Here is a 27442-nt window from a genome sequence, read left to right as displayed (position 1 = left end):
TACCACTCACGATATTTCACGCTATTACTGTGGTCGGTGTGAGCCGGGAGCGGAATTAAAATCGACAAATATCGCTGGGATCGAACCCGGGTAACCTTATTGGGGGGCGAGCTCTCTATCTCCTAAGCCACCACGGTTCAGGGGTCCTGATTTGCTCTGATTGTAGTAAGTAGAATTTAATATTAAAACTAGCACAATCCAAAACACCCTTTTATTTTTTGGGTTACCAACTAATTTAGCCCGATGGGAAGAAGATTCCAACCCATAATCTGTCTACCACTGAAGATACTTTTCGTCAGCATTGTGGTCGGTGCGAACAGCGTGCGGAATTCGTATTGTCCAGACATCAGTTGTATTTTAACGAGGGTCACCTCATTGGGAGGCGACCGTAGTATCCTCTAAGTCACAACGGCTTTCATAAACTATTTATTTTATTTTATAAACCTCGTTGAACAGCAGACCCAATTTTTTAGGTTTACGACTTCTAATGTAGCCTTGTAATTTTGAATCCAATCCAGAAGACAAGGGAACTCTTGGATCAAATATTGGGAGAAATTTGCCTTCGTGGAGAACCTTTTGATGGAACTAATCCGCATTTTCGTTATATGGAGAGGAAGACCACGAGAACCTCCCTCGGTTAGCCTGAGAGCAAAGGGACTCTAACCCATTATCTGTCTTCCACTGAGGATATATCACGTCAGCACTGTGGTCGGTGAAAGCCGGATGCCGAATTCGTATCGACTAGCCATCACTGGAATTCTATCCCGTTTCACCTCATTGGAAGGCGAACGCTCTATCCCCTGAGCCATCAGACAAAATGTGGAGCAAATTCATGGGAAAAAAATGCATCATATTAAAATCTAGACTAATTACGTAATTTTGTTGAAAAATTTCGGTCCAGCAATGGAAGAAATTCAAACGACACTCCCACAATCATGTTCGACAGCAGTAAAAAAAACTATTCTGAATTTGAAAAGCAACAAAATTTTTTATTGATTATTCAATACATTAAAATGAATCCTTTCAATCAAGTTTGAAATTTATACAGTTTTGACATTGAAACAAAACCAAATGGAAGAAGAAAAAAAATACATCTAAGTTCATTAAAATATATGGCCTTGAACATCTTAGAACGTAATTTTCATTAGAATTATAACAACTTACGGCGGTTAGAATTAAAGAAAAAAAAATTATGAAACAAACAATCACCAATGTTAATTGAAGTCCTTGACTATCAGTTGGATAGCATGGAAAGACAGCCTTCGTTGCATGCTAAGAGGAAACATTAATTTGCAGTTTCCCCTCTTCGTAATTACAAGTAAGCTGTTACCTGTTATTACTCGTATTTCTTCGCTGAGCTTTGGAAGTTTAAAAAAAAAAACCGGTTTACATGTAACAATCTGAGAATGGGATGACTGTTAAGATGCTGGTCTGTCATGACTTTTTTGATGGGCAGTTTTTAATTTGATTTTAATAGCCCACAAGAGAGCAGGATAGGGCGAGATCCTTCTTAAGAAGGGAATGGAATTGGTAGGAATAAATTTGCAAATATGAGTCTGATTTCTTTTGTTGAAGTATGATAGATTGAAGGAATTGGTAGGAATCAAATTGGTGTAACCAGAAATTAGCGATACGACATCCGTTATTTCTAAGATTTACTTTTGTGCATAAATTAGAATTTTTAGGAAAATGATCCCCCACTGTTCTGTAATTGTTGACTTGGCACTTTATATTTTTAGCTTGTTTATAGTAGGGAAGACAAACGTATAAATGATACACATCCCTTTAACTTATTCCGAGCTTTTTTTTTTTTAAAAAAAAAAAAAAAAAAAAAAAAAATTAAAAAAAGTTAGGCATTTAAAAATTTATGTAATAATGCATTTATTAAGCCAGAACAATTTAAACTCAGAGAGATATATGAGGCTGGGAGCCACAATTAAAAACACCAGTCAAATGGCGGGCAGCAACTTTATCAAAATTTTATATAGGACTCTTTTATGTTTGAAGGAACATTAAATATTACAGTCATATTTTTATCAAGTTGCACAAAACAAAAGTATTGAATTACAAATTAAAATAAGAAGTAGATTTTTAAAAATATTTAATTGCATATTAAAAAATTCTGGCTACAATAACTTTTGTGTGCACCTCTGTATTAAACGATTAATGTGCAACAGGTACCTAATTGCTAAGATATAAAACTTTAAAAAGGTTGGTATTGAAACTTACGAGAGTAGCACACAAAATGTTCAAAGAATTGAGGTTTGTCTGCTGCAACTAGCAGAGAATAGATATTTACACTTTAAATTTAAAATTTACAGATGTAAATAATTTCATCCAAAATGAGTGGTTTAAAAAAGTTAAATCAGATAATTTCTTCGAGAAATTTTCTGATACGCACATGCTAAATTATATTCACAAAATACAAAAAAAAAAAAAAAGAAGAAAGAAACGAAATAAAGAAGAGCAACAAACAGGATTATTTTTGTATTTGAATAAATATTTTCTTGGATGCAAAACCTGAGAAAAAAACTTTTTTTGCACCGTTGGTATGTTAAATTTTACAGAAACGGAGAAATAAGTTTTTTTTTAACGAGAAAAGTATTTAAAACCCATATAGATTTTTTACGAAAATTGTCCGCAAAAAAATGACAACTAATATATTTTAGTTCGCGGGCCACAAAAAACGGCTTCGCAGATCGGATGCGGCCCGCCAGTTGGTAACCACTAGGTGTATAGTATGTCTACGGTAAGAACTCCCTCGCCACAAAGTCTGAGGCCGCCTGCTGCTATGGAAACAAGAATAGGGCATTTCAGGGAGAGTAGCTTTTCTTCACTCTAGGGCTAACACAATAGACCGGAGAAAATGATTACCTTTCTCTGGCAGACCCGAACCTGTCCTAAACAGTGACTCCACATCCCTACTTGAAATAGTTATACTTTGTTACCATAGTCACCGCCACGGGTCCAGACGAATGTCTAGGGAAGGTCTTACTTTAGACAAACTATACATTAATTGAAGAACGGATCCGGTCTAGTGACATCATTAAGTACAAAAGCGCCACGACCGGATATTTCAGTACCAGAGCAGTGATTAAAAAATAGTACTTATTCATATATATATATATATATTTACTGGTCCATTTAAGTGCGTCTGGCTGCCTTTTTTTAATTTATTTTTAATGGATGAAAATAATTATTTAGTAAATTTAAATCAAAAATTACAATACGTATAATATTCAAAATTATGCTGAAATATGCTATTTGGAGTCCAATCCGGAAGACAAGGGCCTAGATCAAGTATTGGGAGAAATTTGTCTTCGTGAGGGACTTTTTAGCTGGAACTAACTCTCATTTTCATGGAGAGGAAAACCATGAAAACCTTCTACGGTTAGCCTGACCGTAAGGGGATTTGATACGGGCCTTTTGTTTATTATTTCTATAGCCCTACCCTTGGCGTAGGTCCCTCTATTCTTGTTTACATTAGCCTCCAAGGAGAGTAGAAATTTATACCTTTTGACGAAGGAAAATATTTAACTAATTCAGAAAGAAAAAAAATATTGGTCATTTAATTGTTAAGTACCTAAAAAACTAATGAAAAAATACGTTTTTTTTTTTCATATTAAAAGTTAGAAAGCTTAATTATGCTACAAAATCTATAGAGCTCTGAAAATATTTATTATTCTTTTTAATGATTTAAGTACTTAAATCTACTGGAGTGCTAATTTAAAAAATAATGCATAACATGTTCATCTTAGAGTTTCAATATTCATGACTGTAGAACAAAATTAAAATCATTTTCCACCCATAAAAGAAAGATTTTTAAACAATCTTCGAAGATGGTTTATTTTTCTGCCAACAAACTTCAATAGTATAAAAAGACAGGGATTTTCGGACAGAAGTATCGAGACAGTCATTCAAATAAATGACTTAAATTATACATCAGAATTGATATTCACGCGATTTTAAAATGGAATATCGAGATTCGTATTTACATGTTTTTAAAATCAAACATCAAATTCCTATTAACGCGATTTTAAAATTAAATGTCGAGATTCGTATTTGTGTAATTTAAAAATCACATACTAAGAATCATATTTATATAATTTAAATAAAAAAATAAAATCTGGCTTCGATATTTTTATTTAAACGTTGATAACATTCTGTGGATAAATGCTCTAACAACAGGTATTTTTTAAATTATTTAAGTGTTTTTTGCATATAACATTTTTGGATTTTATTTTCACCTTTTGCTTTTTATCCAACTCATTTCTGTGGAATAAACTTCTATAAAAATTAAACATTTTTTTAAAAAATAAGTAATTTTTAAACGAATTTCCGGAGAATGAGGGAGCAGCTAAAAGATTGAAACAAGTTAGGAGAGTTAATCAAAGCGTGCAGAATTTTTTTTCATTTTATCGATTTCTGTGTGAAAAATGCTATGAAGACAAGACTGAAGTACACACAAATGCAATGATACAGCAAGACAAACATCATCATTAGTGCAAGAAAAAGCCATTTTTAAATTACACGGTTGTAGTTATTTTTTCTACAGTATTTTAACAATCTACAACTAGTTTCCCATTTAAGTTTCTTGCATAGTTTCAAAGATTTGGATAAAATTATAGTAATTTTAAGCTTTGCTGTTTCAATAGAAGCTAATGAGCATATTTTAAGACTTAAAATATTAATGATTAAATGTTAAAAACGATTTTGATCAATTTAATCTGTGACCAGTCGGCAAAAATTATAGACACTAGCTTATATACACACTATATTTGAGAAAATGAAATAAATTACTTTACCAATGAAGGTTAATGATATTACATTTTTGAGTAATAGTGATCATTATAAGGATTTGAGTTTTTCTAAAAATAACGTATTAAAAAACTAAAAATTTTATCACCGAAAAAAAAAAATTCGACGATGAACTTTTTATTATTATTAAAACAAGCAATAAAGTATAATTGTAAGATTATCCTTTCCAAGATATTTGCAAGCACATAATTTAATCAATTTCAAATAAAATCTTTTTAGAATATGAGCATAAATAAAAACCTAACAGCACTATCATAATTCAGTTTATAGAATACTAAAAAGTGCTAAATTTAACATAAGATTTTTAATAATATATAAATCTTTTTTTGACCATTACAATACTGTGCAAATAAATTAGTGGCAGTCCCAAAACATTTTTTTAAAGTTGTAAGTGATTCCGAGCATGCATACATTTTTTTAAAAATGAATTTAAGAGTTATATAAAATACTGCCTAAGAATAAATTTAAAAAAAAGTTTCACTTAATTACACTGCTGGATTTTCAACTTAATTTAAAACCGAGTTCCAGATTTTCGCAAATTATTTTCCAAGCTATTTCAAGCATAAATCTTGGGAACATAAATCGAAGGCATAACTTTAATATTGTGAAATTTAAATATAAGACGATAGAATCATATAAGATTTGACACTCATGGAAAAAATCAACCACCTAATTGACAGAATTCAAAATTAGAAAAAGTTTAAGCTCATGAAATAAATAAAACAAATATATTAAACTGTCAAATCAACAGCAATTTCAAACTTCCCACATGCCATATAGCCTCGAATTTTACGAGCGAACTAATTGCTATCAAAGAAGCTCTTTTATTTACTATTCTGAAGATTCAACAGGACTGGTATTTTTCTCCGACAAGATCAGCATCATACACAATAAAGAAACAAATTTAACTCAGTGCATCAACAACCTCCTGCGATTTATAAAAAAAAAAGCTTTGCACTCTCCAAGGGATCCCTGCTCATGTGGACATTGAGAGAAATGAGTGCACAGATGTCATTGCTAAAGAGGTCCAAAACTTGGATCAGACCCCCAATGTCACCTCTGATGTCGCAAATGCAGTTACCAATCGCAAACTTTCAAAAAACTCTCCATTCTGAGTCTTAATTGCCCTAGAACTTCTCATCCGCAATAGTAAGACACATACGGGCCGTTTCAAGAACATGATGATCTCTTCAGACAAAACCAGATTAAACTCCACATGCAGACATTGTCCCCAAACCCAATTAATGCCAGAACACATATTCAACTGTCAAGCCATTTTGGCAGAACTTTTTAAACTAGGCGACCAGAGGACATCCTATACAGTCTTCAGAAGACAGAGCTCGCAAAACTCATTCTCTAAATTATGGAAATATTTAGCACCGCCATAGACAAGACAACAACAACAAAGCAACTGCATATAAAATAAACTACAGAAATAACTATTAAAAACATTTATTTCAACAAAAACTTAACATAAAACATTTATAAAAAATAGTATTTAAATAAATTATCTAAAACATCAAATCTCACTGTCAAGATGATTTATGAATGCAATCAACAACAATGCTCAGAGAACAATTATCACAGTCTACTAGCAGATATTGTTCACAAACATCAGATTCATCAAAAACATAAGATCCGCCACACCTACAGATTTTTTGGTACTGTTTTAGATCTTGGTCGAATAGCATTTCGTGCAAACTGACTTCTTCTTGCACAGGATGGACCGTCTTTAGCCCTGCTGCTTTAATCTCAGCATCATACTGCCTTCGGCGATTGTCGTCACTCAGCACTTCCCAGGCTTCCTGAATTTGACAAAAATTCGAACCATCTTGAGAAGAGGACTTATCTGGATGATGTTCTCGAACTAAGTTGTGGTAGCAGCTTTTAAGTTCTTCGCGAGAAGCAGTACTCGATACACCTAGAACTTTATAATGATCTGCCATCTGCAAAATAATAATAATAATAATAAAACTAATAAATTTGGTGAAAATAAATAAATTTGAACAAAAATCACATCCAAATTAGCAAGATTTTCAAAAACTGATTGCCGTTAAGTAAGATGGGGTCCTTATTTTTTATATCATAGTTTCCACGATTTCAGAGCCCACGCTAAGCGCCAAATTTACGATAAAATCGTAAATTTGGCGAAACAAATTGCGTTTTGGCGAATGACTTTTTCTACCAAAAAGAAAAATTTATAATCCCCTAGATCCTGAAAATTTTATCAATATGAATTTTTCTAAACAAATTATGTATTTTTTTATTTAATTACAGTAATTTCCTTTATATAAGTTGCATAATTAATTAAAATTAATAGGTCCAGATTATGTAAGAAACAAGATTATAAAAGCATTAAAAAAAAATAATAATAAAATATTTGTTTAAAAAATTAAACATAAAATTTTTTTAAGAATTGCCTTAAGCTAAGACTTTTTAAATTTGTGTAATTTACTAACTAGTAATTTGAAGTCCTTAGCGCGGATCCTGCAATTTCAAAGCAAAAATAGAATTTTAGGCTCATGAATTTTAAGACATTTTTTCAAATGCACTTCTATTAGCACATATCGTTTCATCTTAGGAGCAGGATCATATTAAACATTCTGCAACAGACTTGGTAATTCCAAATGTTCTATGGTATTAGATTAAATATAAAGCTATGTATAAATGCCTACATAATGGAACAAAACTATAAACATCATTTCAAATTTTCATCACTTGATTATCATCTGACGCTTGGTTATAATCTGTTTCACTTGTTCAGAAAAACAGTTTTTAAAACTTTTGGATTTCTTTTTTAATATAAAAGGATTTTACTCTCAAATTTTTTGAAGTGAAAAAAAAATAAGAAGAAAAAAAATTAAATGCTAGAAGTCTCAATAACAATAGGTTAATTAATTGGATTTCAAATTGATTAAATCTGCCGATAAATTTAATTCTAAAATCCTTATTACAGGCAGGTCAGGCATGCAGAGTAATATACAAAGCACAGATTTAAATAATTTCAGAACAATTTTTTTAAATTCTTCTTATTGTGAGTAGTTTTCTGTGGGGCAATTTGGAAATTTGGTTAGTCTTTGATAAGTGTATGATAAATTTTTTTTCTTCTTTTTTTATGAATTATGTATAAAATTATGAATTTTGCTTGTTTTTTTTCTCTTAAATTTCTAAAATTCTATATTTTATAAAATATATAAAAAATAATTTACTAAACTGTTTTATTTCTTAACTAGTATTTTTAACACAGAAAAAAATATTGCTTTAAATTTACTTTTATTTTTTTAAAAAGCAGTTTTGAAAGAGTAAGATAACAGTAAAAGTATGAAAATCTAGTAAAAGCAACACTTAAAACTAATATTAATTCTTTACAGTATCTTTTCTTATTGAAGTAAGCAAAAAACTATTCCACGTATGTTGCTATTGTTGATGAAGATTGAATAGAGAGTTCAGCAAAATATGCTGCATACAAAGTGAGCTTTATTTTTATATATATTATTTAAAAAAATATGTAAAAATATTTTATTTTGCACACTTCAATAATAATAATAAAAAAACATTAATAGAATCAGATTAATACAGAACTTATTTTAGAATCCCACTATGGGGTAAAATGAAAGTGCTAAAACTAAATAATTTTATGTGAGATAATAATCGGAAAAAATTCATAGCTACGCTTTATGTTTAATTTACATTAATCCAAATAAAATGCATTCAAATTTTTATTAAAAAAGTGTAACGGTTTGGTGTTAGGGTCCGCACTTTACTTCACACTGCCATATTTACAAATATAGAAAAAAAAAAACTTCAAATTGAACTGAATGTAGGGTTCAATGGCACAAGGTGATAACTTTAATATATGTATCATATCAAAATATTCCACATTTACACAGAAACAAATTATAAGATCCTCAGGATATAGAAGAAAGATACTAGTGCAAGCAGCTAGCAGTTTTTTGGCATTTTCTTTTTGTAGGGCTAATCAAAGCTAATTAAGTGGATTTCTTTTTGTAATAAGTGCCATACAAGAAAATGCCTTTCCAAGAAGGATTTGTCTGTGAGATTTAGGCCTAAGGATCTTGCTGGTCAACTCATTCCAGCATTAACCTACAGGCTGCCTATAGGTCATGTTATAGAGTCGTTAAATTCATTAGACATCATGCAATAGATAAAGATGAATTATTGAGTGTACATGTGTGCGTTAAAACATCTTAATATGTACTATTTGTGTTGTGTGTGCCTTACTACACTAGGCTTAAGTTAGACTTTTGGTCTGTTTCGCTACATCAATAACAATTTCACTCATTGCATTTTGTTCTTAGTTTATACGCCATAGCAGGAGAAAAAAAATTACGACTTAAAAATACTTTTGTTTTTTTTAATAAATTAGGAACTAAAACTTCATTGAATACTTATCAATATAAATTGAAAGGCTCATTATAGATTTAAAAATATTAAGGGTGCCAACCAAAGATGTTGAAAAGAAACTTGAAGTAAGCTTAGGAGTGGTCAAGCAGAGAGTATTAAAGAAACTTTTGAAAGAAAAAAAAAATACTAGAAGGAAGGGAAACTGTAATTTTAAGAAGTTTTAATCATACACTTCTGAAGACATTCAAGAGAATCATAAAACTTTAAATCAATCCTGATGAAAATTTTTAAACAAAATAATATATTTTAAATTAACAGAATATTAAACAGTTTGAGTCATAAAAAAAAAAAAAAAAAAAAAAAAACGTTTCCTAGATTTTTTTTTAATACTTAGCTGCTACTAGAGATTTAAATCAAAGTGATATACACTTTTATCTAAACACACTGGCCAATGAATTGGAATTTTTAAATTAACAAATTATAGGACTTTCATTTGCATAAATAACAACTTGTATTCACAAGGGCATTGACTCTAAGGGTCTTTGATGCCTGAGAATACAATTCATTAACTACACAGAATTCTTTTAAATTCTTTTAAATTAACATTAAATGTATTTTGCCTCCCCAAATACTTTTACATAAAGTTCTTTAAAGTTAAACTAAATTTGGTTGCATGTTGCATGTCTATATCATTTTTATCTCTTTATAACCATAGATTGTTTCAAGATGAATTTTTAAAAAATTTATTCCAAGCAAAAAAAAGTTTTCAAAAAGTGGCTATCAATATTGATAACAGACTCATAATGTTTGGAGAAAAAGTGGCTTATGTCATTAAAGTCTATGGGACACTGGCTACTAGCCGAAAAGTTAATTTTTCAGGTCTATCATTAACAGAAAATCTCACAGGTTTTCAACTCATTGGTCAATGTGTGTAGCAGAAAGAAAAAGCAGTTTGCACAAGATAAAGATATTGATCAACTTGTGATCCAATCTTTGGAGATCTTTTGAGATGAGTCTTTGAGGTGCAACACAATATTTTCCTTTTATCAGTTACTTAAATTTTCGTTTTTTTAATGCTTGTTCATTAAGAGATCAAAAATAAAATAAAATATATTTCATAGTCTCTTAAAGCATGTTAAAATAAAGAAATATAATAAAAGTGAATAATAACAGCAATAGTTTTTTATTTACTTTTGAACGATTGTTAAACTTTCAAAGAGTAATTTGAAGTTAAAAGGGAGCTAACAGTTTCAGTAACAAATTAATGATATTCTAATTATACAAAAAATAAAAACAAAACAAAAAAAACTGCTTTAGACGCAGTTATTAATTTTTGAAAGAGAAAAGTATCACTGTAGTACAATTCTGGACCTCAAAATGTGGTGATATGATGAGATGTGCTTTTCTACACCACATGTACTGGTCTTTAACAGACTTTATGAAGTTCTGTTTAAGACCAGTACATATGGTACATTTCAGATTTTCAAATTCATGACTTTCCATGACTAATTCCAAGAATTTTTCATGACTTAACGAAGTTACTATTTTCTCCAACACAAACACAACAATATTAATTGAAATATAGGTATAACCAAAACTGTTTTACTCTGCATCTTCATATTTATAGATTTGAAATTTAAAAAATAAGTTGAAGAAAGAATTGAAGTAATAAAATAGCTGGGGAAAAAATACAAAAGCATATATTTTTTTTCTACAGAATTATATACCAAACATACTTTTCTTGTTCATCGAAAAGGAAAGAAATACTCCTGATTTTTCTGTTCTCATTTCGAAATAAAAAATATTCGCCAATGACTGCCTTGATTCAGTCAGAATTTTAAATTTATAGTATGAGTGAGGATTTTGTTACAAATTCAGAATACTATGAAATTTGGGGGGGGGGGGTAAATTCCATTTTAAAAATGAGATTTTTCGGTGACCTAAATCCATGACTTTCCACAATTTTTTTTTTTTTTTTTTAAAAAATAGTTAAAATCATGATATTTCATGACAAATTTTGTTCAATACCGAAATTCCTGACTTTCCAGGTGCGCAGATACTCTGTATTTAGATGAAATTGAAATAGACCAGCCCGCACGCAGAAAGTTTCAAAGTACGTCGATACATCTGTAAATAAATAATAAATTATATTGTTGTAACAAATATGCTGTATAGTCACCCGGGGAAATTCTTGGTCAAAACGCATCAACATCCAATAATCACAAAATCTATTTAAGCTAGACATACTAATATTGTCATGGAATAAGTACACTATGATGTCCACCTAATAAAATATTGACTTAACAATACACTAGTAATCTGAATAATTATAGTTACTTAGTGATCAGGATGTACCCCAGGGGTGGGGGTAACTCCTGGTCACCTATGGGATAATTATTGGTGCAAATACATACATTTTTTACATATATTATTAATACAATTTATTAAACTAATTAGATTACTAATTTTACAATCTATAGCTAACTAAGCACTAAACTGCTCACTCTAATTAAAATGCCTGGAAGTCTGCTGTATTTTAGAAATGCAATTTTACCCCTTAGAACTGTTATGTTAACATTATTTATTTTAAAATATTTAATTGTTTATTAATAAACAACAAACATAATTAACTGAAACCTGTAAATGTAATGCCTTAATTTTGAAATAGTTTTCATTATATGCTAAACCTTAATGCACAGCTAACATATGCTTACACAGTAAAGTTCATTAAAAGCTTTAAAAAAAATATTTCAGAATAAGGAAAAACTTAACTCAATACTATGCACTAACATGTTTTATATAGAAATAACGAATGTTGACAAGGAAAAGAATCACATTTCTGGTCATTTTTCATTGGTACATTTTTAAAAAATCTCAAGACCTCCCATTTTTTCATGGATTTGTTTAATGTGATGTTGAAGCAGGTAACTTATACTTCAATCCTATCAGTAATGGGAGGGGGGAGGGGGATATGGTTTAAGTTTAGGGAATTACAGTTCAAGTTGAAATGAACAAAGAAATTGAAATGCAACATTTCAAAGACCTTTGGAGTTAATATAAACAAACAAGGATAAATGACAATTTGTTTATATGTTTTAAAAGATATTAGGAATCAAGAGTAAATATTAATTATCAGTTAATTAGTGATGAAAAACACATAAAGATGATTAAAAACATAGATTATGTAGAATATTCACTCTACATTTGGTGAATTGGTCGGGAGGAAAGAGACCCCTTAAAGAAAGAATTCTTTAATAATACTAAAAGGAAGTTCGATTTCAATAACCATGACCGAAAGAACCATTAAAAAAAATTCATGATTAATTTTTAAGTGTTCAACAAACAAATATTTTTTGCTCTGTTTAATTTTGTATTATGTGTCAAAAACCTAGAAGTAATAACGTACTAATTTATGGTTTACATATTATGAAATACACTTAAATAATTATATACAAAACTCTCAACATTTGTACTAGAAGAGGAACAAATTTTCTGGAGATAGAATAATTGCAATAATAGTTGTGATTAGAATTACTTTTTTAAAATTTAATTAAAATTAACACTTAGAACCAAAGCAAAATATCATTCTTTTAAAATATTCTCAGTTTCTTTTCCTAATTGGGACTATAACTTCTAAATTTATGATTTACCTAAAAACTAAGTGCTTTTATTTGACATCCTGCTCAGAATGTCTATCAATATTGTAGTTTGCTTTTAACATAAAGTTGTTTTTATAAAAAATATTTTACAAATTGGGTTGCATATTGACTGAAAAATGTAAACAATAAATGCAAATCAAAAAATGGAATCAATACACTAGTGAATTTTAAACCAAATCAGAGTAAAACTTGAAGGTATCGCAGTACATTGTTTTAAAAATGTTTAAGTTGTAAAATCTTATTCAACGTAAATTTTTATTTAAAAAAATGATGATTGTGACGGATTTAAATGTTCACATTACCTAATACATAATATGGTACTGAAATGCTCCCTTTTAAGTCCCACACAAAACTGCAAAGGGGCACAACGAGCTGGTTTCCAGACACTGCAAACCGTAGCTACGCCTCTTGTAATTTAAAAGAACTGGTAAATTAAAATAGTTATACATTTACTATCTCGATTAATGGAATAATTTTTCCGAACAATTTCTAATAAAACATTATGTCTTTCTGTTAAATTAGGTACTTATTTTCTGTTTCCTATATTTCGTATTTAATAGGCCCCGATTACTATATTGTTTGTAACTTACAGCTTTATAACAAACAATGAGTTTTAATAGAAATAATATATTCATAAATTTATAATCTTGAAATATGAAAATTTCTTCGATACAGTTTAAAACATTTAATGTTTTCAGTAAATTACTTTAATTTTAAAAGAGCTGATTACTTACAATTTCATAATGAACAACAAATTGTAACAGCAATAACTGAAGGCTCAAATATGCATTTTTATTGGCAATGTACATTGTGTGTAATCAGCAATTGCACGTTCAATATTAAAAGCAATTTTCTTCTATAGCAGTCAATGTAATATATTCATGCATCTACAATTTTAATTTATGGAAATTTTTTCTAAACAGTTTAAAATACAGAATTCAGTGCTTTCGATTTCAAAGGAGCTGACTTAATATTTTCATTTTAAAATAGCTGACTACTACATTGTTTACATTCACAATTTCATAATAAACAGAACGTTTTAACAGCAATAACCAAAAAAATAAATATTCACTATTATTTGCAATGATTATTGTGCGTAATCAGCACTTACAGATTCAATATTAAAAGCAATTTTCACTAATAGCATCTAAACACTCACACAACAAGCTTATCATATATCAACACTATCGTAAACACAATTATTATTTAGCTATAAAACATCGTAACATCAAACCATTTGTACAAACAACACTACTATGTAAGTTAATAAGGAACAATAGCAATTAGAAATCCAATAACTAAAATTAGTTGACACAGATATAAAGTTAATCAGAGCAATTTCCTTGAATATGAAGTTTTTACTTAAGCCTATTTCAACTCTGGCAGATATATAAAGTCAGAAGCAAAAAAAAGGAATGAAAAGCTAATATAATAATAAAAAATAAATTACTCACAAAATAAACTGTTTGATTTTTCAGATTAAGTTTTGTAGTATGAAGTTTCAGGTATCCAAATGTTTTGAAAAAACAGTCTGGCAGTTGCGAGCAGCATAATCAAAACAAATCCGCCATGACACTTTTTAATTTCGTACTCCCACAATGCCTTGCTAAAGAAGATGCAGTTCGCGCATGCGTCTTGCAATCCAATTAATTTTTTGAATAATTAATTAGCGGAGTAAAAATACCTTCTCCTGTGAATAAGGCTATTTTCACGGATAGCCCGTCAGTTAGAAACCTATGCGTCGAACGGGTGTTGTGACACTAGCGGCCAAACAAGGGAACGAAAGGCGCCAAACGAAGGTTTTCGAAGCCAAATTACTAGGAGATTTGAGGGAATCTTCGAGGCGAGAAAAATCTGCGTGGCGTCGACGTTAAAACACTCCAATGACTCATTCGGCCATTTTTAGCCAGATTGTCGCGTGTTAATTAGGCGCCGGCATTAGTCTGATGAGCCAGTATTGCATAGGATGCGAACCTGACCGATGTTCCATCAAGCTCCTCTACTGGTGCTTGTGTACGTCCGCAGCCAAACCAGCTGTGTGACTGAGAGGTTATCGATTTTTTTAGGGGGGCTGATAGAAGAAGTGTCTGACTTGCTCCCACATGTGTCACATTACCATGGCGCACGCGGCTCAGAAACATTAATTCCACCATTGTTAATGACTTGTGCTGCGATTTGCCGCTGGAAAACTCATTTTTAGTGTGGCGCTCCAAGAGAGTTGCACGTTTTCCTTTTTCTTCTACTTAAGAGTGTCCTAGTAAAGAGGAAAACAAAACACGTTTTTTTCGGTTTCGATGTTTTGGTTTTTGTTTCTTTCGCGCTTATATTGGAAAATATTTATTCAAATTTTTGTGCTGGATTGAATGACTATTATCCTCATTGGAGATTTTTTTTTTTGGAACTTTGTGAAGAAAACGGTATTTTATTCCAAATAAGACGATGGGTAAGTTTCTTTTTTTTCTGTTTTGGTTTCAGTTTCACAGTTGGATAAAAGTGAAAGTTGTAGTGTTGTTTGACTTCAGGGGAAAAAATAGCAGGCTTTGTGGTAAAAATTAATAATAGATAGATTATAAATAAATAAATGGATAATAAATAAATAGATAGATAATTAATAAATAGATTACGTTCAGTAAAATTGATTCACTTTAATAAAGAGAGAAAGTTCTTTTTTTTTTCTTTTAATTTTACTTATTTATTATTGAAATTTTCGTTACTTTTTCCTGAAACATTTTATTTTATTCATAAAAATTTTATTGGCAGTTTATGATTTTAATATTTTTTTAATTATATTTTATTCTCAAAATAAATACTTAATATTAATTGATAAATAATAAAATAGTTCATTGACTAAAATTAAGTGTTCACGCAAAGAATCGAACATGAAATTCTATAATCTTTGTTTATTAGTTCTCAGGAGTTTGATATCTTTTGATAAAGATATAAAAAGTTTTTAAACTTATTTTCTTTAAAAAATACAAAAGTCTGTTTTAGGAATTATGTTAAAATGTTTTTTTATCTTGATGTTGGGTAGATAATATAAACATGCCTTTGATATATTTTCCCTCATTTTAATAACATTTTTGATTAACAGAAATAACTTAGAGCGAAAAAATTTGCGTTATAAATACTACGTTTATTGAATTGTGATATAAATAATTTTATAACGTATTTAGGTAATATGAACAACTTTAATAATTTATTTCTTTGCCTTTATCTAGATGGTTTTTCATATAAATATCGAATATAATCTTCTGAATTTTCATTGTAGTAATTAAGTTCACAAAAATGTCTAACTCTAAGAAAAAAAATTGTTCTTTTAAAATAATTTTCTATGTTATCATCACGACACAATTATCTTAACTTTTTCGTTGCCATTTCAGCTTCTCTATGCATTTAATTTGTGCGTTTATTTAATGTACGGGTATTAATTCCATGCTAATTTATACTAATGAGAGGAACTGACGTTTTCTCCTAATGTTACAATCTTTCTTCTTGTGTCATTCAATTTCCTGTGGAATTGATTATTTTTTTTCGTCTGCGATTGATAACCATTATGTGTTAGTAACTTTCATGGCGAAACTTTATCTACTTCGTATGCAAAATATATTTAAAAATGACTTCATATGCGCTGTGTTTTTGAAATAGTAGATTGAATATGCAAACTTAAATCGATTTTTTTTAATGGTCAGAAGTTTTTGTAAGGTTTAGAGAGACGAGCTGATGATGCATTATAACTTTATTTAAATTAGTTATTTATTGCATTTTATTAACTTAAGAGACTCTTATGTTTCAGAGTAGTAGTAGTAGTGCTCAATTTGCGTCGTACTAGAGCGGCACTAGGGGCTATTGGCGATTATATGAGAGACATTCCTGAGGATGATCCGAAGACATGCCGTCACATTTTCGATCCGATGGCTCCCTCGCTTTGATAGCCCAAGAACCTGCTCTCTAAGTCGAGCACTTAATATGATATAATAGTTTAACGAGGGTCAATGCCGTGTACCTTCGGTCCCTTCGCAGACTGATCAAAGTGTTCACTGACAGCTGCCAGTGATGCTTGATTTTGATGTTCTACTGGGTACCGTATCTTACGGTCAGTTCACTATGGGACATGTATTTTTGATGATTACTGGGGTATTTAGTGCTACTAAAATATAAAGTAAATGGCCCTCTATATGGTACATCCATAATTTCCTCACCATGTTGATATAGGCGCTACTTTCTCTGAGCTGGGACTAGTTGAGGACTTATACCATTACTAATATGTGCTTGTTGTGCGATTCGATGGAACGCACGCAGTTTTACGCGTATAGATAATAACAAGGAGACATGGATCGACATCGGCATCGCATGTGTCGAATTTGTTGTGATTGAAAATGATTTCGTTAGTGTTGAACAGGTAGTTAGTCAGACGTTAATAACGGATGCCATTAAACTAAGGTGAAACTTGCACAGCATTTATGCAGTATCTTGTGGACTATGGCCCTTTAAAACTATATGCACAACCTGCTCGTATAGAGACTTAATAATTTCTTTTCACAGAAGTTTCTGTTTCTCACAATTTTTCTTTTACAATTAGTCAAGTCTCGGTGGCTCATGGAATATAGCTCTAGCCTCCCAATGAGGTGACTCGGGTTCGAACCCCAGCGATGGCTGGTCATTTCAAATTCGGCTTTCGGCTCGCGCTGACCACAGTGCTGATGTTAAATATTCTGAATTGTAGACGAATCATGGGTTAGAATCATCTTGCCGTGGGGCTAACTATGGGAGGTTTTAGTTTGCGAAGTTAAAAAATGCTTGTAAAATGTAAAGTTATCTAGAAACTTAAGAATTCATTACTAAAACAATAGAACTTTTTTGCTTTGTTTACTTTTTTTCTTAGATAGCCAAATTTAAAGTAAATGGGAGAAAATTCTTTTTTACGGATTTTACTAACAGTAAACTGATATTTCGTAATTCCATTAGAACCTAGTTATTTAACCACTAATTTCACATTATTAATGAGTTCTTTTTATTAATTTTAATCTTTTTATTTTATTTTTATAAAGCTATTTTTCTCCAAAAAAATTTTTAAATTTAAATCTTGAATTTAATTAGTAGAAGACTTAGAAATTGATTTTTATGGAAAATATCTTATTCAATCAAATTTTCTAATTGCATTGAATGGAAAGAAGAAAAATCGGAATAATATATAGGTTTCTTTTATTTGCCGTATTAAATTTATTAATAAGCATTGTAAACTATTAAGAGAAGTATGTTATAATATAGGAATATCCAATCAAATTTGAAATAAATCAATATCAAATGAAACTATTATCCTCGCATACTTCACATTTGGAAAACGTTTTACCGATACTTTGTAATTCAGAAGTAAATTATTGAAACAAGTTGGTATCATTCGCGAATTACTTTATTTTGATTATTTTTTGGGGGGATTTTTGTTTTGCTATATTATTGATTTAAATTCTTTATAATTCTAAAAACGATATATGTCTTCAGAAGTTGAATTAATTGAATGAGCGATTAAAAAATAAATTTATTTGTCGTCGTATTGGTAATATTTTGTTGTTTTGTTTGGAAAATACTTAGTTATATGAATGTTCGTTTTGAAATGATTTGGCTTATTGCTGTAATTTTTTCTTTTTCTTTCTTCAGATATAGATGACATTGGTTTGAACCATCTGAGTGATTCGTTTGTTTTTAAAACGCTGCAGAGATTACCTTCAAATTTTTTTTTCCGATATTGCAAATAAATATTATATGTTGGTTAGTATTTAAATATGTCTGTTGCTAAGGGTCAATTTAAGAGAAATTCGGGCTCGTTTACTCAACTTACACAAAATTTGTTAAACATTGAAACGAATGCATGACAAAATATTTTATTGCAAAAACGTGAGTCAATGGCCTCTTTAATTTATAATTTTGAAACAAAAACTCCTTGAAAGTTATAATTTCTGTTCTTGTTTTTTATCACAAAAACAAGATCTTTACAAAAAGAGAAGTTTTTTTTTTCTTTGCTTTAAGCAGAAATGAAACTTTCGCAAAAGTCAGAACATAATACTGGTTTTTTGTAATTAATCGAAAATCAGGTAACTATTTTCACAAATTCTAAAAATTTTGAGTGGATTTCTTCTCACAAATAATCTGAAATAAATTGACAAATGTTAATATTTGTTCTAGGTTTTATAGACCTCGGCGTATTGTACAAACTAAATATCCTCTGAATTAAGTACTTTAGACCTTTTCGTCTTATTTCTACTTATGTCAAAATATAAATTGCAATAATCGTGTTAGAACCGTGGTGGTTTAAGGGATAGAGCTTTCGCCTTCCTATGACGTGAACCGGGTTCGAATCCCAGCTATGTCTGGTCTATACGAATTCCGCAACCGGCTCGCACCGACCACTGTGGTAACGTAAAATATCCTCAGTGGTAGATGGATCATGGGTTACAGTCCCTTTGTCATCAGGCTAACCGTGGGAGTTTTTGGTGGTTTTCCTTTCCATGTGACACAACTACGGGTGAGTTCCATCAAAAAGTCCTTCACGAAGGCAAAATTTCTCTCAATCCTTGATACAGGAGTTCTCTCGTCTTTTGGATTGGGTTATAAAGTTACAAGGCTGCGGAGTTGAACATTGGTAGTCACAAACCCTATCGACTATTCAACGACGGTTATAAAATGAAATAATTGTGATATGTATTAAATGGTGACTGGTGCACGTTAAATCTGTCTGGGTTATAAAGTTCTCGAAGTTCCTATTACATATCAATGCCTCGGGGTTACTGACACAGGAGTTCCCTTGTCTTCTGGATTGGGTTTAAAATTACGGAGCTATGGAGTTAAATATTGTTGTCGTAAAGTTAAATTAAGGTTGGCTGTTCAACGACGGTAATAAAATAAAATAATTGTGATAGAGCTGTGGTGGCTCAGGGGATAGAGAGCTCGTGGATCAATACTTGATCCAGGAGTTCCCTTGTCTTTTGGATTGAGTTATAAAATTATAAGATTCAAAGTTTAACATTGGTAGTCGTAAACTCAAAATTGAGTAGGTCAGCGACGGTTTTAAAATAAAACAATTGTGCGAAGATCGGTTTCTTTTTACTAACAATAATTTTCAAAACGTTCGTTTTGTTCACTTGGTAAATAAAAATAATCGTTTTATATCGTAATCGTAATCACTTCTTAACAATTATGTTAGAGATCATCGTTCTTTTGTGTACATGTAAGTTAAACAAGTAAAAACAACAAAAATAAAACACGTTTTAAATTTTAGAAACACCGTTAAAATAACACGATTAAAATGTGTTTATTATTTTAGTCTAAAAATACAACACCAATTTTCAATGTTTTCAAAATAATGTTGACATTTTAGACCAAAAATCTACTGAACTCTTTTAATTTATCCCTATCTTCGGAGTGGAAGATAAAACAAGGATAAATTATCCCTTTTCCCTGAAAGTATTTCCCCTCCTTAAAAACCGGCGCGTCAGTGATTAAGTGGGACTATATTTCAACCTTTTCTTAACAGTTAGTGGTGTGTCGCTCTAATTTTAGTTGATATTCAGAAGGACTACGCACTTATAATTTACTGCCCTCCCCCCACCTTCCCACCACTCCTTGCGATATCTTTTAAAACAAACACATCTTTTGCCAGATAAGAAAATTTTAACTCCCCACCTCATATCCTGCTTTGAGATTCAAAACAAAAAAAAAAAAGAGAAGGGGCCATCCATAAATGATGTAATCTTGTCACATATTTTTTTTTACATATATTTATCCCCTATTCTCCCCTTTGTCACAAAATGTCACATTTTACCTTACCTGCACCGCTGTCACGCTGTATTACATAAATATATACGAAATACCAGCAATTCAGATACAAAACACGTCTTTTAGATCATATTTCATTTTTATTAAACATTTAACTATGCATTTTTATGACATTTGCCCTCTGCTCACCTTTTCACAAAGTTTTTTCTTCTCCAACATACCCCTTCTCTCTTCTTACATGCCCCTCTATATTATGTAAAGTCAGACCTCTATTTAACGAAGTCGCTAAATTCCGATCATAAGTTCGTTATATGGGAAATTCGTTAAATCGAAAATCACCTTTTTAAATACTTAAACAACCAGGGGTCTGTTTAGAAGAAATTTGGGTCCGTTAACGGACCCTTCACAAAATATCTTCTCATAAAAACGGACCCTTCACAAAATATTTTAACTTAGAAACGGACCCTTCACAAAATATTTTAACTTAAAAACGGACCCTTCCCAAAATATTTTAACTTAAAAACGGACCCTTCACAAAATATTTTAACTTAAAAACGGACCCTTCACAAAATATTTTAACTTAAAAACGGACCCTTCACAAAATATTTTAACTTAAAAACGGACCCTTCACAAAATAATTTATCTTTTAATCGGACCCTTCACAAATTTGTTTATCTACATTATTGTTTCGTTAATCGAATAAACTCTTCCTAGGAAAGGGGGGGGGGAGAAAGACAGATGTAAACCAGCTAAATTTTGTCTTCGGCAGACGCTTCTTCCATTATTCGTCCGAAATGAATATTCTGCGTTCAGCAGTATAGGCTAAATACCAAATATTTGTATGTTGCATTTCTAATTTAGTAGCTGCGAGTGCTGTTTATTTTTAAAAATTTAATTTTTTTAATTATAATTTTTCAGTGTTGAGCATAATCTTGTATGTCTTTACAATTTAGAAACTCCTTGAAAAAGTTTTTTTGCAATAACGGACCCTGTTTGCACAAATTCACAAAAGCGGACCCTGGTTGAAAGAATGTGACTTAACGTTTATTTTATATTCACAAATTACGAGTAATTTTTTCACAATTATACAAAAACGGACCTTTCACAAAATGTCTGGACAGACCCCTGACAGCACAAAACAGGGTTTAAATTCGTAAACAATCAACATAATCAAACTAGCAATTGATACACCTTTATTTAACTAGTATCTGCTATTTATTTTATAAATTTTAACTACAGAAGAAATCTGCATGGAAAGCAAGAATGGAATAAAAGATTACCCAGTGTTGCACTGTCATGCTACTTACATTTTCAACTAAAAAAAGCTAAATTTGTGTTTAAAATTATAGCTGCATTTATGATAAAAGTAATTTCAAACATACATTACCACATGCGTTCTTAAGTTAATTGCTATTTAAAACCCGTTAATTTTGTCTGGTTTTTTCGTTTGAAATGTGACAAAAAGGGAAAGGGATTTCACTGCTTTCTCTAAAACTTGGGATTTTACTGCTTTCTCTAAAAGTTAAGTGGCTTCGAAAATCAATTCAAGGACATTATCCCCTTAAAATACGTTTTTAAAAGTTTGAAATTTTCTGAAAGAGTTAGGAAAATATGGATAGTGAATCTCAAATAAAAGTTCGTTAAATCGAAAAGTCACATCGCTATATGGAATTTATTTTACGAAGAAATTTCTGAAATAATCTTGGTTCCGCGAAAAAAAAATCGCACAATGGAAGTTCGTTAAATAGAAGTCCGACTGCAGTTCAGACTTAACGTTTCTCTCAGATCATATTTTGATTTTTTTAAAAAAAAAAAAAGAAAAAGAAAAAAAAACTTTTACTGTGTATTTTGTACCTCCACCCCTTTTCACAAAATGTAGCACTTTCACATACCCCTACTCCCCTTGTCACATGTCACGCAAAATTGCATGAAGATATACGTAATACTAGTTAAACACAAAATACATCTTATAGATCATGCTTTAATTTTTTTAAATGTATAACTATATATTTTTTTGAAAATTGCTTCTCTTCTCCTTACAAAGTATCACATTTCACCATACCCCTACCCCCTTGTAACATTATATCACATAAAGATCTATTTGCAAATCTGACTCAAAATACATGGTATAGACATAGAGCATAACCATGGTATAAACTACATAGAATTCCGGCCCACCCCAGGGGGAGTAAAGGGTGATAAAAAGTTAAATTATTACATTAAATATGAGGCTAAGAACTAAAAATGCAGTAAAATTTTGCCAAATGACAGTGTTGGTGATCAGTTAAAAGTGAATTAACTGAAAATTAAGGTAATTTAAATCATGATTTAAAATCAATGGGAGCTAAGCCCCTGTGTAAATGTCAAGGATTAAAATGATGATAATACTAAGGAAATTAGAGATGAAAATAAAATCTCTAAACTAAAAATCAATGAGAGCTGAAAGTTCTAAGTGTAAATGGCTAAAAGTATAAGTTTAAATTAAAGTCGATAAAGTCATATAACCATGGTATAAATCATCGTTATAAACCATAAAGGTATTCCACAGAGTTACAAATGATTTTTATTATATTAAAAACAATGTATCTGCAAAGATGCATGAATTGCAATAATTGGCAATGGATGATACATATTTGCAAAACAATGATTTTTGAAACCTGTCGTAGGTTTGTATTCAACCAGTTATCCATTATTTATCTAATAATTAGGTTATTATTATGAAATTATTTAAGTAAAATATCAATAAAAAATAGAAGTTTTCAAATACATATTTTTTTTTTCTAATTGCAATATTTTGAATAAATTACTTTAGGGATATGTATTTACATATGATTACATCACTATTTCTCATATTATTTTAAAATTCAAAGTAAAATAACCGAATTCAAAAATTACGAATTATTTTTCTCCGATATCCATTCTCATATTTTATAACAGTTCTTCGTCAAAAACCATAATTCAGCTCATTTTATTCAATTTAATTTGTGTATACGCCGAATCTAATAGATTAAAAGCCGCAGCAACCTTGCAAATTAAACTGCCATCAGAAAACCTAATTTTAGCACTGTTTTTGATAATACATTGAAAAAAAAAATCATTTGTCGTTTCTAAATCAATTTAAATATTTTTTTATTATAATATTCTCACCTGCTAATTATCGTTTTATTAGCTGTCAGGGTTCCTCGAAAAGAAGCTCGATTATTCAGGGCTCCATTAACTGAAAAGAAATTGGGAACCACTGGTATAGATGATATGTATTTATTTATTGCTCAATTATTCAAGGCAATTGAAGCTCGATTATTCAGGGTTCCGTAACTGAAAAGAAATTGGGAACCACTGGTATAGATGATATTTATTTATTTATTGCTCAATTATTCAAGGCAATTGAAGCTCGATTATTCAGGGTTCCGTAACTTAAAAGAAATTGGGAACCACCGGTATAGATGATATTTATTTATTTATTGCTCAATTATTCAAGGCAATTGAAGCTCGATTATTCAGGGTTCCGTAACTTAAAAGAAATTGGGAACCACTGGTATAGAGGATATTTATTTATTTATTGCTTTTTTTTAAAAAAAAAACTTTCAACAATGTACGTATTTTAATGACACTATATGAAAACAATGTAAAAAATATATAATCAACTGATTATTATTGATTTTAATGTAAAAAAAATAACTGCTGTCACTCTTCTTGTTACCCACCCCCCTCTTTGTCACTGAATATCACAATCAATCCCTTCGGAGCATGACATAATTTGTGAACGGCCCCTACGATCCTAAACAAAAATATAGAAAAAGAAAGAAAAAAAGTGCGTTAACTTTTATTTGCGCTGAGTGGTAAACAAATTAAAAATTGAGAGTTTGGTGTATTATCTTTAAAAAAAAAAGAAAGAAAGAAAAAAGTCGATGTGACACGTAAACAATTTTACCGCGACTTTTTAACCAGGCACGGCATAGTAAGTGTGTAATCTTCAAGTACTAGTAATATCAATATGCATTCCTTGGATGATAAGGAAAATGAGGAGATTTGAGCGAAAATGCGATTTAAAATGAATTTTTGTGAGTCTTATCAATTTTAAACATAATAGAACTCAAATAAAAAACGTTTAGTCATATGAGTTCTTTAATTGCAACCGATAAGAGTAATAAGATAAATATATTCAGGCGCCAACTAAGCATTTATTTCAATGAGAAATTTTTATTGTTTTATGGGCATGTTTTTTAATGATTACTCTATCTAGAGTTGTTAAACACACACATGTGAATGACTAATTTCTTTGGAAAAATAATTCATGAAATTAGTTATATAACTAGTAGTTTATAAGAGTTTATCTGAATTCATTTTTTTTTCTCTGTTTAAGTTGTTTTCAGATAATGATAAATTATTAGAGAACAGTGTATTCATGGTTTTGTACGATCCTTTATATAATTCTTAGAATGCGATATGTATAAAGAATTATAAGAAAAAGCTCAATCGGTATTGCAAATTAATGTTTGACTGAAGAAAAATAAAAACGGTATCAAAATCAGACGAATCATTGAAAAGGAAGGCAGGATTTTACGAACGAGAGTTTTAATCAGAGTATTCTTATTTTAGATCTCTTGCGAAAATGAAATAAAATAAGTACGTACATTAGAGGTTGCAAATTATATTTCATTAAATTAAAGACAAAAATGATACCTAAATCTGACGAATTACCATGGTGGAAACCAAGATTCAAATATGTCCAAAGCCAATTTGACTGCCGTACTAAATTTGAAGGTGTTTATAACAGTAGTCTTTTCGCAATTTTCTTCTGTTTAAATAGTGTTAATCCCTCCATTTTGCAATGACAATGTTTTGCCTTTCTCTCATTTAACGATTTCTACAGTGCAAAACTTTTGCCTTCATTTTTTGTTAAGAGTCTAAAATGTATATTATTGGCAGTAATTACGGATCATCCTGCATATCATACATAAAATTGTGAAATTTGTAAAATAAAATATATTCGGTAGATTCACAAAGATAGCGCCATATTCTTCTTGGAGGGCATAATCGAGTTTGAAGACAAACTTTTATAAAACTGTAGGAATCTAAATTTTTAGCTTGAATAAGTAATAAACATTGTAGTAAAGAAGGTAATTAAAACAATTCGCTTTCCTTTAAAAATATATTTTGAAAGTTTTTTTGTTTTGTTTAACATACAAGTTAAATTAAGTTTTTAATCAATGAAATTACCTGTTAATTATTTCAGACATTCACTACTATATCACTAAGTCAATGTCAACATTCATTAACTTATGTCTTCAACGGTAATTAATATTTTACCTAGGGCTAGGAAATACTGGTAAACTTCTGTGTTGTTTTAATAAAAAAAGTCAAAGGACTAAAAATTAAGAATTAACTGTCAACTATTCTTACGCCGCAAATGGTTTGAACATTCACTGCATGGCTATGCCAATGTCGACATTCATTAACTTATGTCTTTCATGAAAACTTATTCTTTATCAAGTGATTGGAAATAGTGTAAAGGACCAAATATCTGGTTTTTAAATTTAAAAAAGAATAAGCCGTAATAAATCAAAAAAAATTTATCAAATAACAATGTTATTCCCAAATATTTCGAGCATTCCCTTTATGGCAAAGTGAATGTCAACATTCACTAACATACGTCTTTCTCGGTAACTTATACTTTATCATAATATTTCCCAGCACTTTATATAAGTTACTCTAGCCAGAGCTGCAAAATAGTGTAAAACACCAAGTGCGTTGTGTTTAAATTAAAAAGAATAAAACGTAACAAATCAAAAATTAACTATTGAATAACATGATGTTATTCAACAAATCTTTTCTAGATTCACTTTATGACTAAGTGAATGTCGACATTCACTAACTTAGGAGGGGAAAAAAACAGCTTACTTTTGAGAAACTGAGTGACGTGTTCAAATTTTAAAAAAAAAAAAAGAATAAGATTTTAACAAATCAAAAATTATCTTTCGAATAACAATGTTATTCACAAATATTTCGACTTAAACCAAAATGATTATGTAAATGTTGGCATTTTCCAATTTATGTTTTTCTCATTAACATGTGCTTCATCATGTGAAGGAAATGATGAAAATAATGTGACCAAGTTTGTGGTATATAAGTGAAAAAATAAATGACGCAACAATTAAAAAAAGATAAATTTTAAATTACTTTTTGTAGCAGGTGATTTAGTTGCCGGCAAAAATGAAACTTCGCTTATCTGAATTTATACCTGTTGCATATGACATTCACCTCAACCATTTGAGGGATTTCTTTTTTAAATTCGGTAACTATAGAAACGAAAAACTTCTTTGGCGTTGCATCATTTTGTGACGTCATTTTCTCTTCTCCAGGGACTGGAAGGAAAGATTTGAACTCTTTTTTTTTTTTAAATTATTATTTCGTAGAACTCTTTCAGATGTGCTATGAACTTGAAAACTATATAAAAACAATTTATTCAACTTTCTCAGTATTAACTAAGACTTAATTGGTTATTTAATTTTTTTCAGTTTTTGGTTTATTTTTACGACTAAAATCTGCTAATGGTTAAAGTATGTTTTTTTTTTTTCCAAAATCATTTACTGAGGTATCAAGAGTAGTTAAAATACAAACACAATGTATAAATAATTATATACTTCATCTAGTGGAAGTTTTTTTATTATTAAGAAAGAAAAACACTTATTCTTAAATAAACTTTAAATTTTAAAAAAAGATTATTCCATTAGTTAAATTAATTCGACTTCTTTAAAAAGGTCTACAAAAATGTAGTTTAAAATAAATAAGGATGTTTTAGAATATTTTTTATACACATATTAATCAGT

At 30.0% G+C, this 27442-nt stretch overlaps 2 protein-coding genes across 2 annotated transcripts in view; one reads left to right on the top strand and one right to left on the bottom strand.

Moving 5' to 3' along the window:
- Positions 1-6254: 6254 nt before the first annotated feature.
- On the bottom strand, positions 6255-14526 carry LOC107453524 (dnaJ homolog subfamily C member 24). Its single transcript, XM_087168937.1, has 2 exons — positions 14297-14526; positions 6255-6764 (listed from the first exon to the last, which is right to left on the bottom strand). The coding sequence occupies exon 2, from the start codon at positions 6762-6764 to the stop codon at positions 6351-6353; it is 414 nt and encodes a 137-aa protein (XP_087025063.1). The 5' UTR covers positions 14297-14526; the 3' UTR covers positions 6255-6350.
- Positions 14527-14682: 156 nt separating this feature from the next.
- Positions 14683-27442, top strand: part of LOC107453499 (zinc finger homeobox protein 3) — a 190295-nt gene continuing 177535 nt past the window's right edge. Inside the window, exon 1 of the mRNA XM_071179455.2 lies at positions 14683-15285. The gene's annotated coding sequence lies outside the window, so the exon portion shown is untranslated. The remainder of the gene's footprint in view (positions 15286-27442) is intronic.

Source organism: Parasteatoda tepidariorum, chromosome 1 (genome assembly GCF_982258835.1).
Source record: "Parasteatoda tepidariorum strain Cologne lab strain chromosome 1, Ptep-v5.0, whole genome shotgun sequence".
Taxonomy (NCBI): Eukaryota; Metazoa; Arthropoda; class Arachnida; order Araneae; family Theridiidae; genus Parasteatoda; species Parasteatoda tepidariorum.
This window is presented reverse-complemented; position numbering and strand designations above follow the sequence as displayed.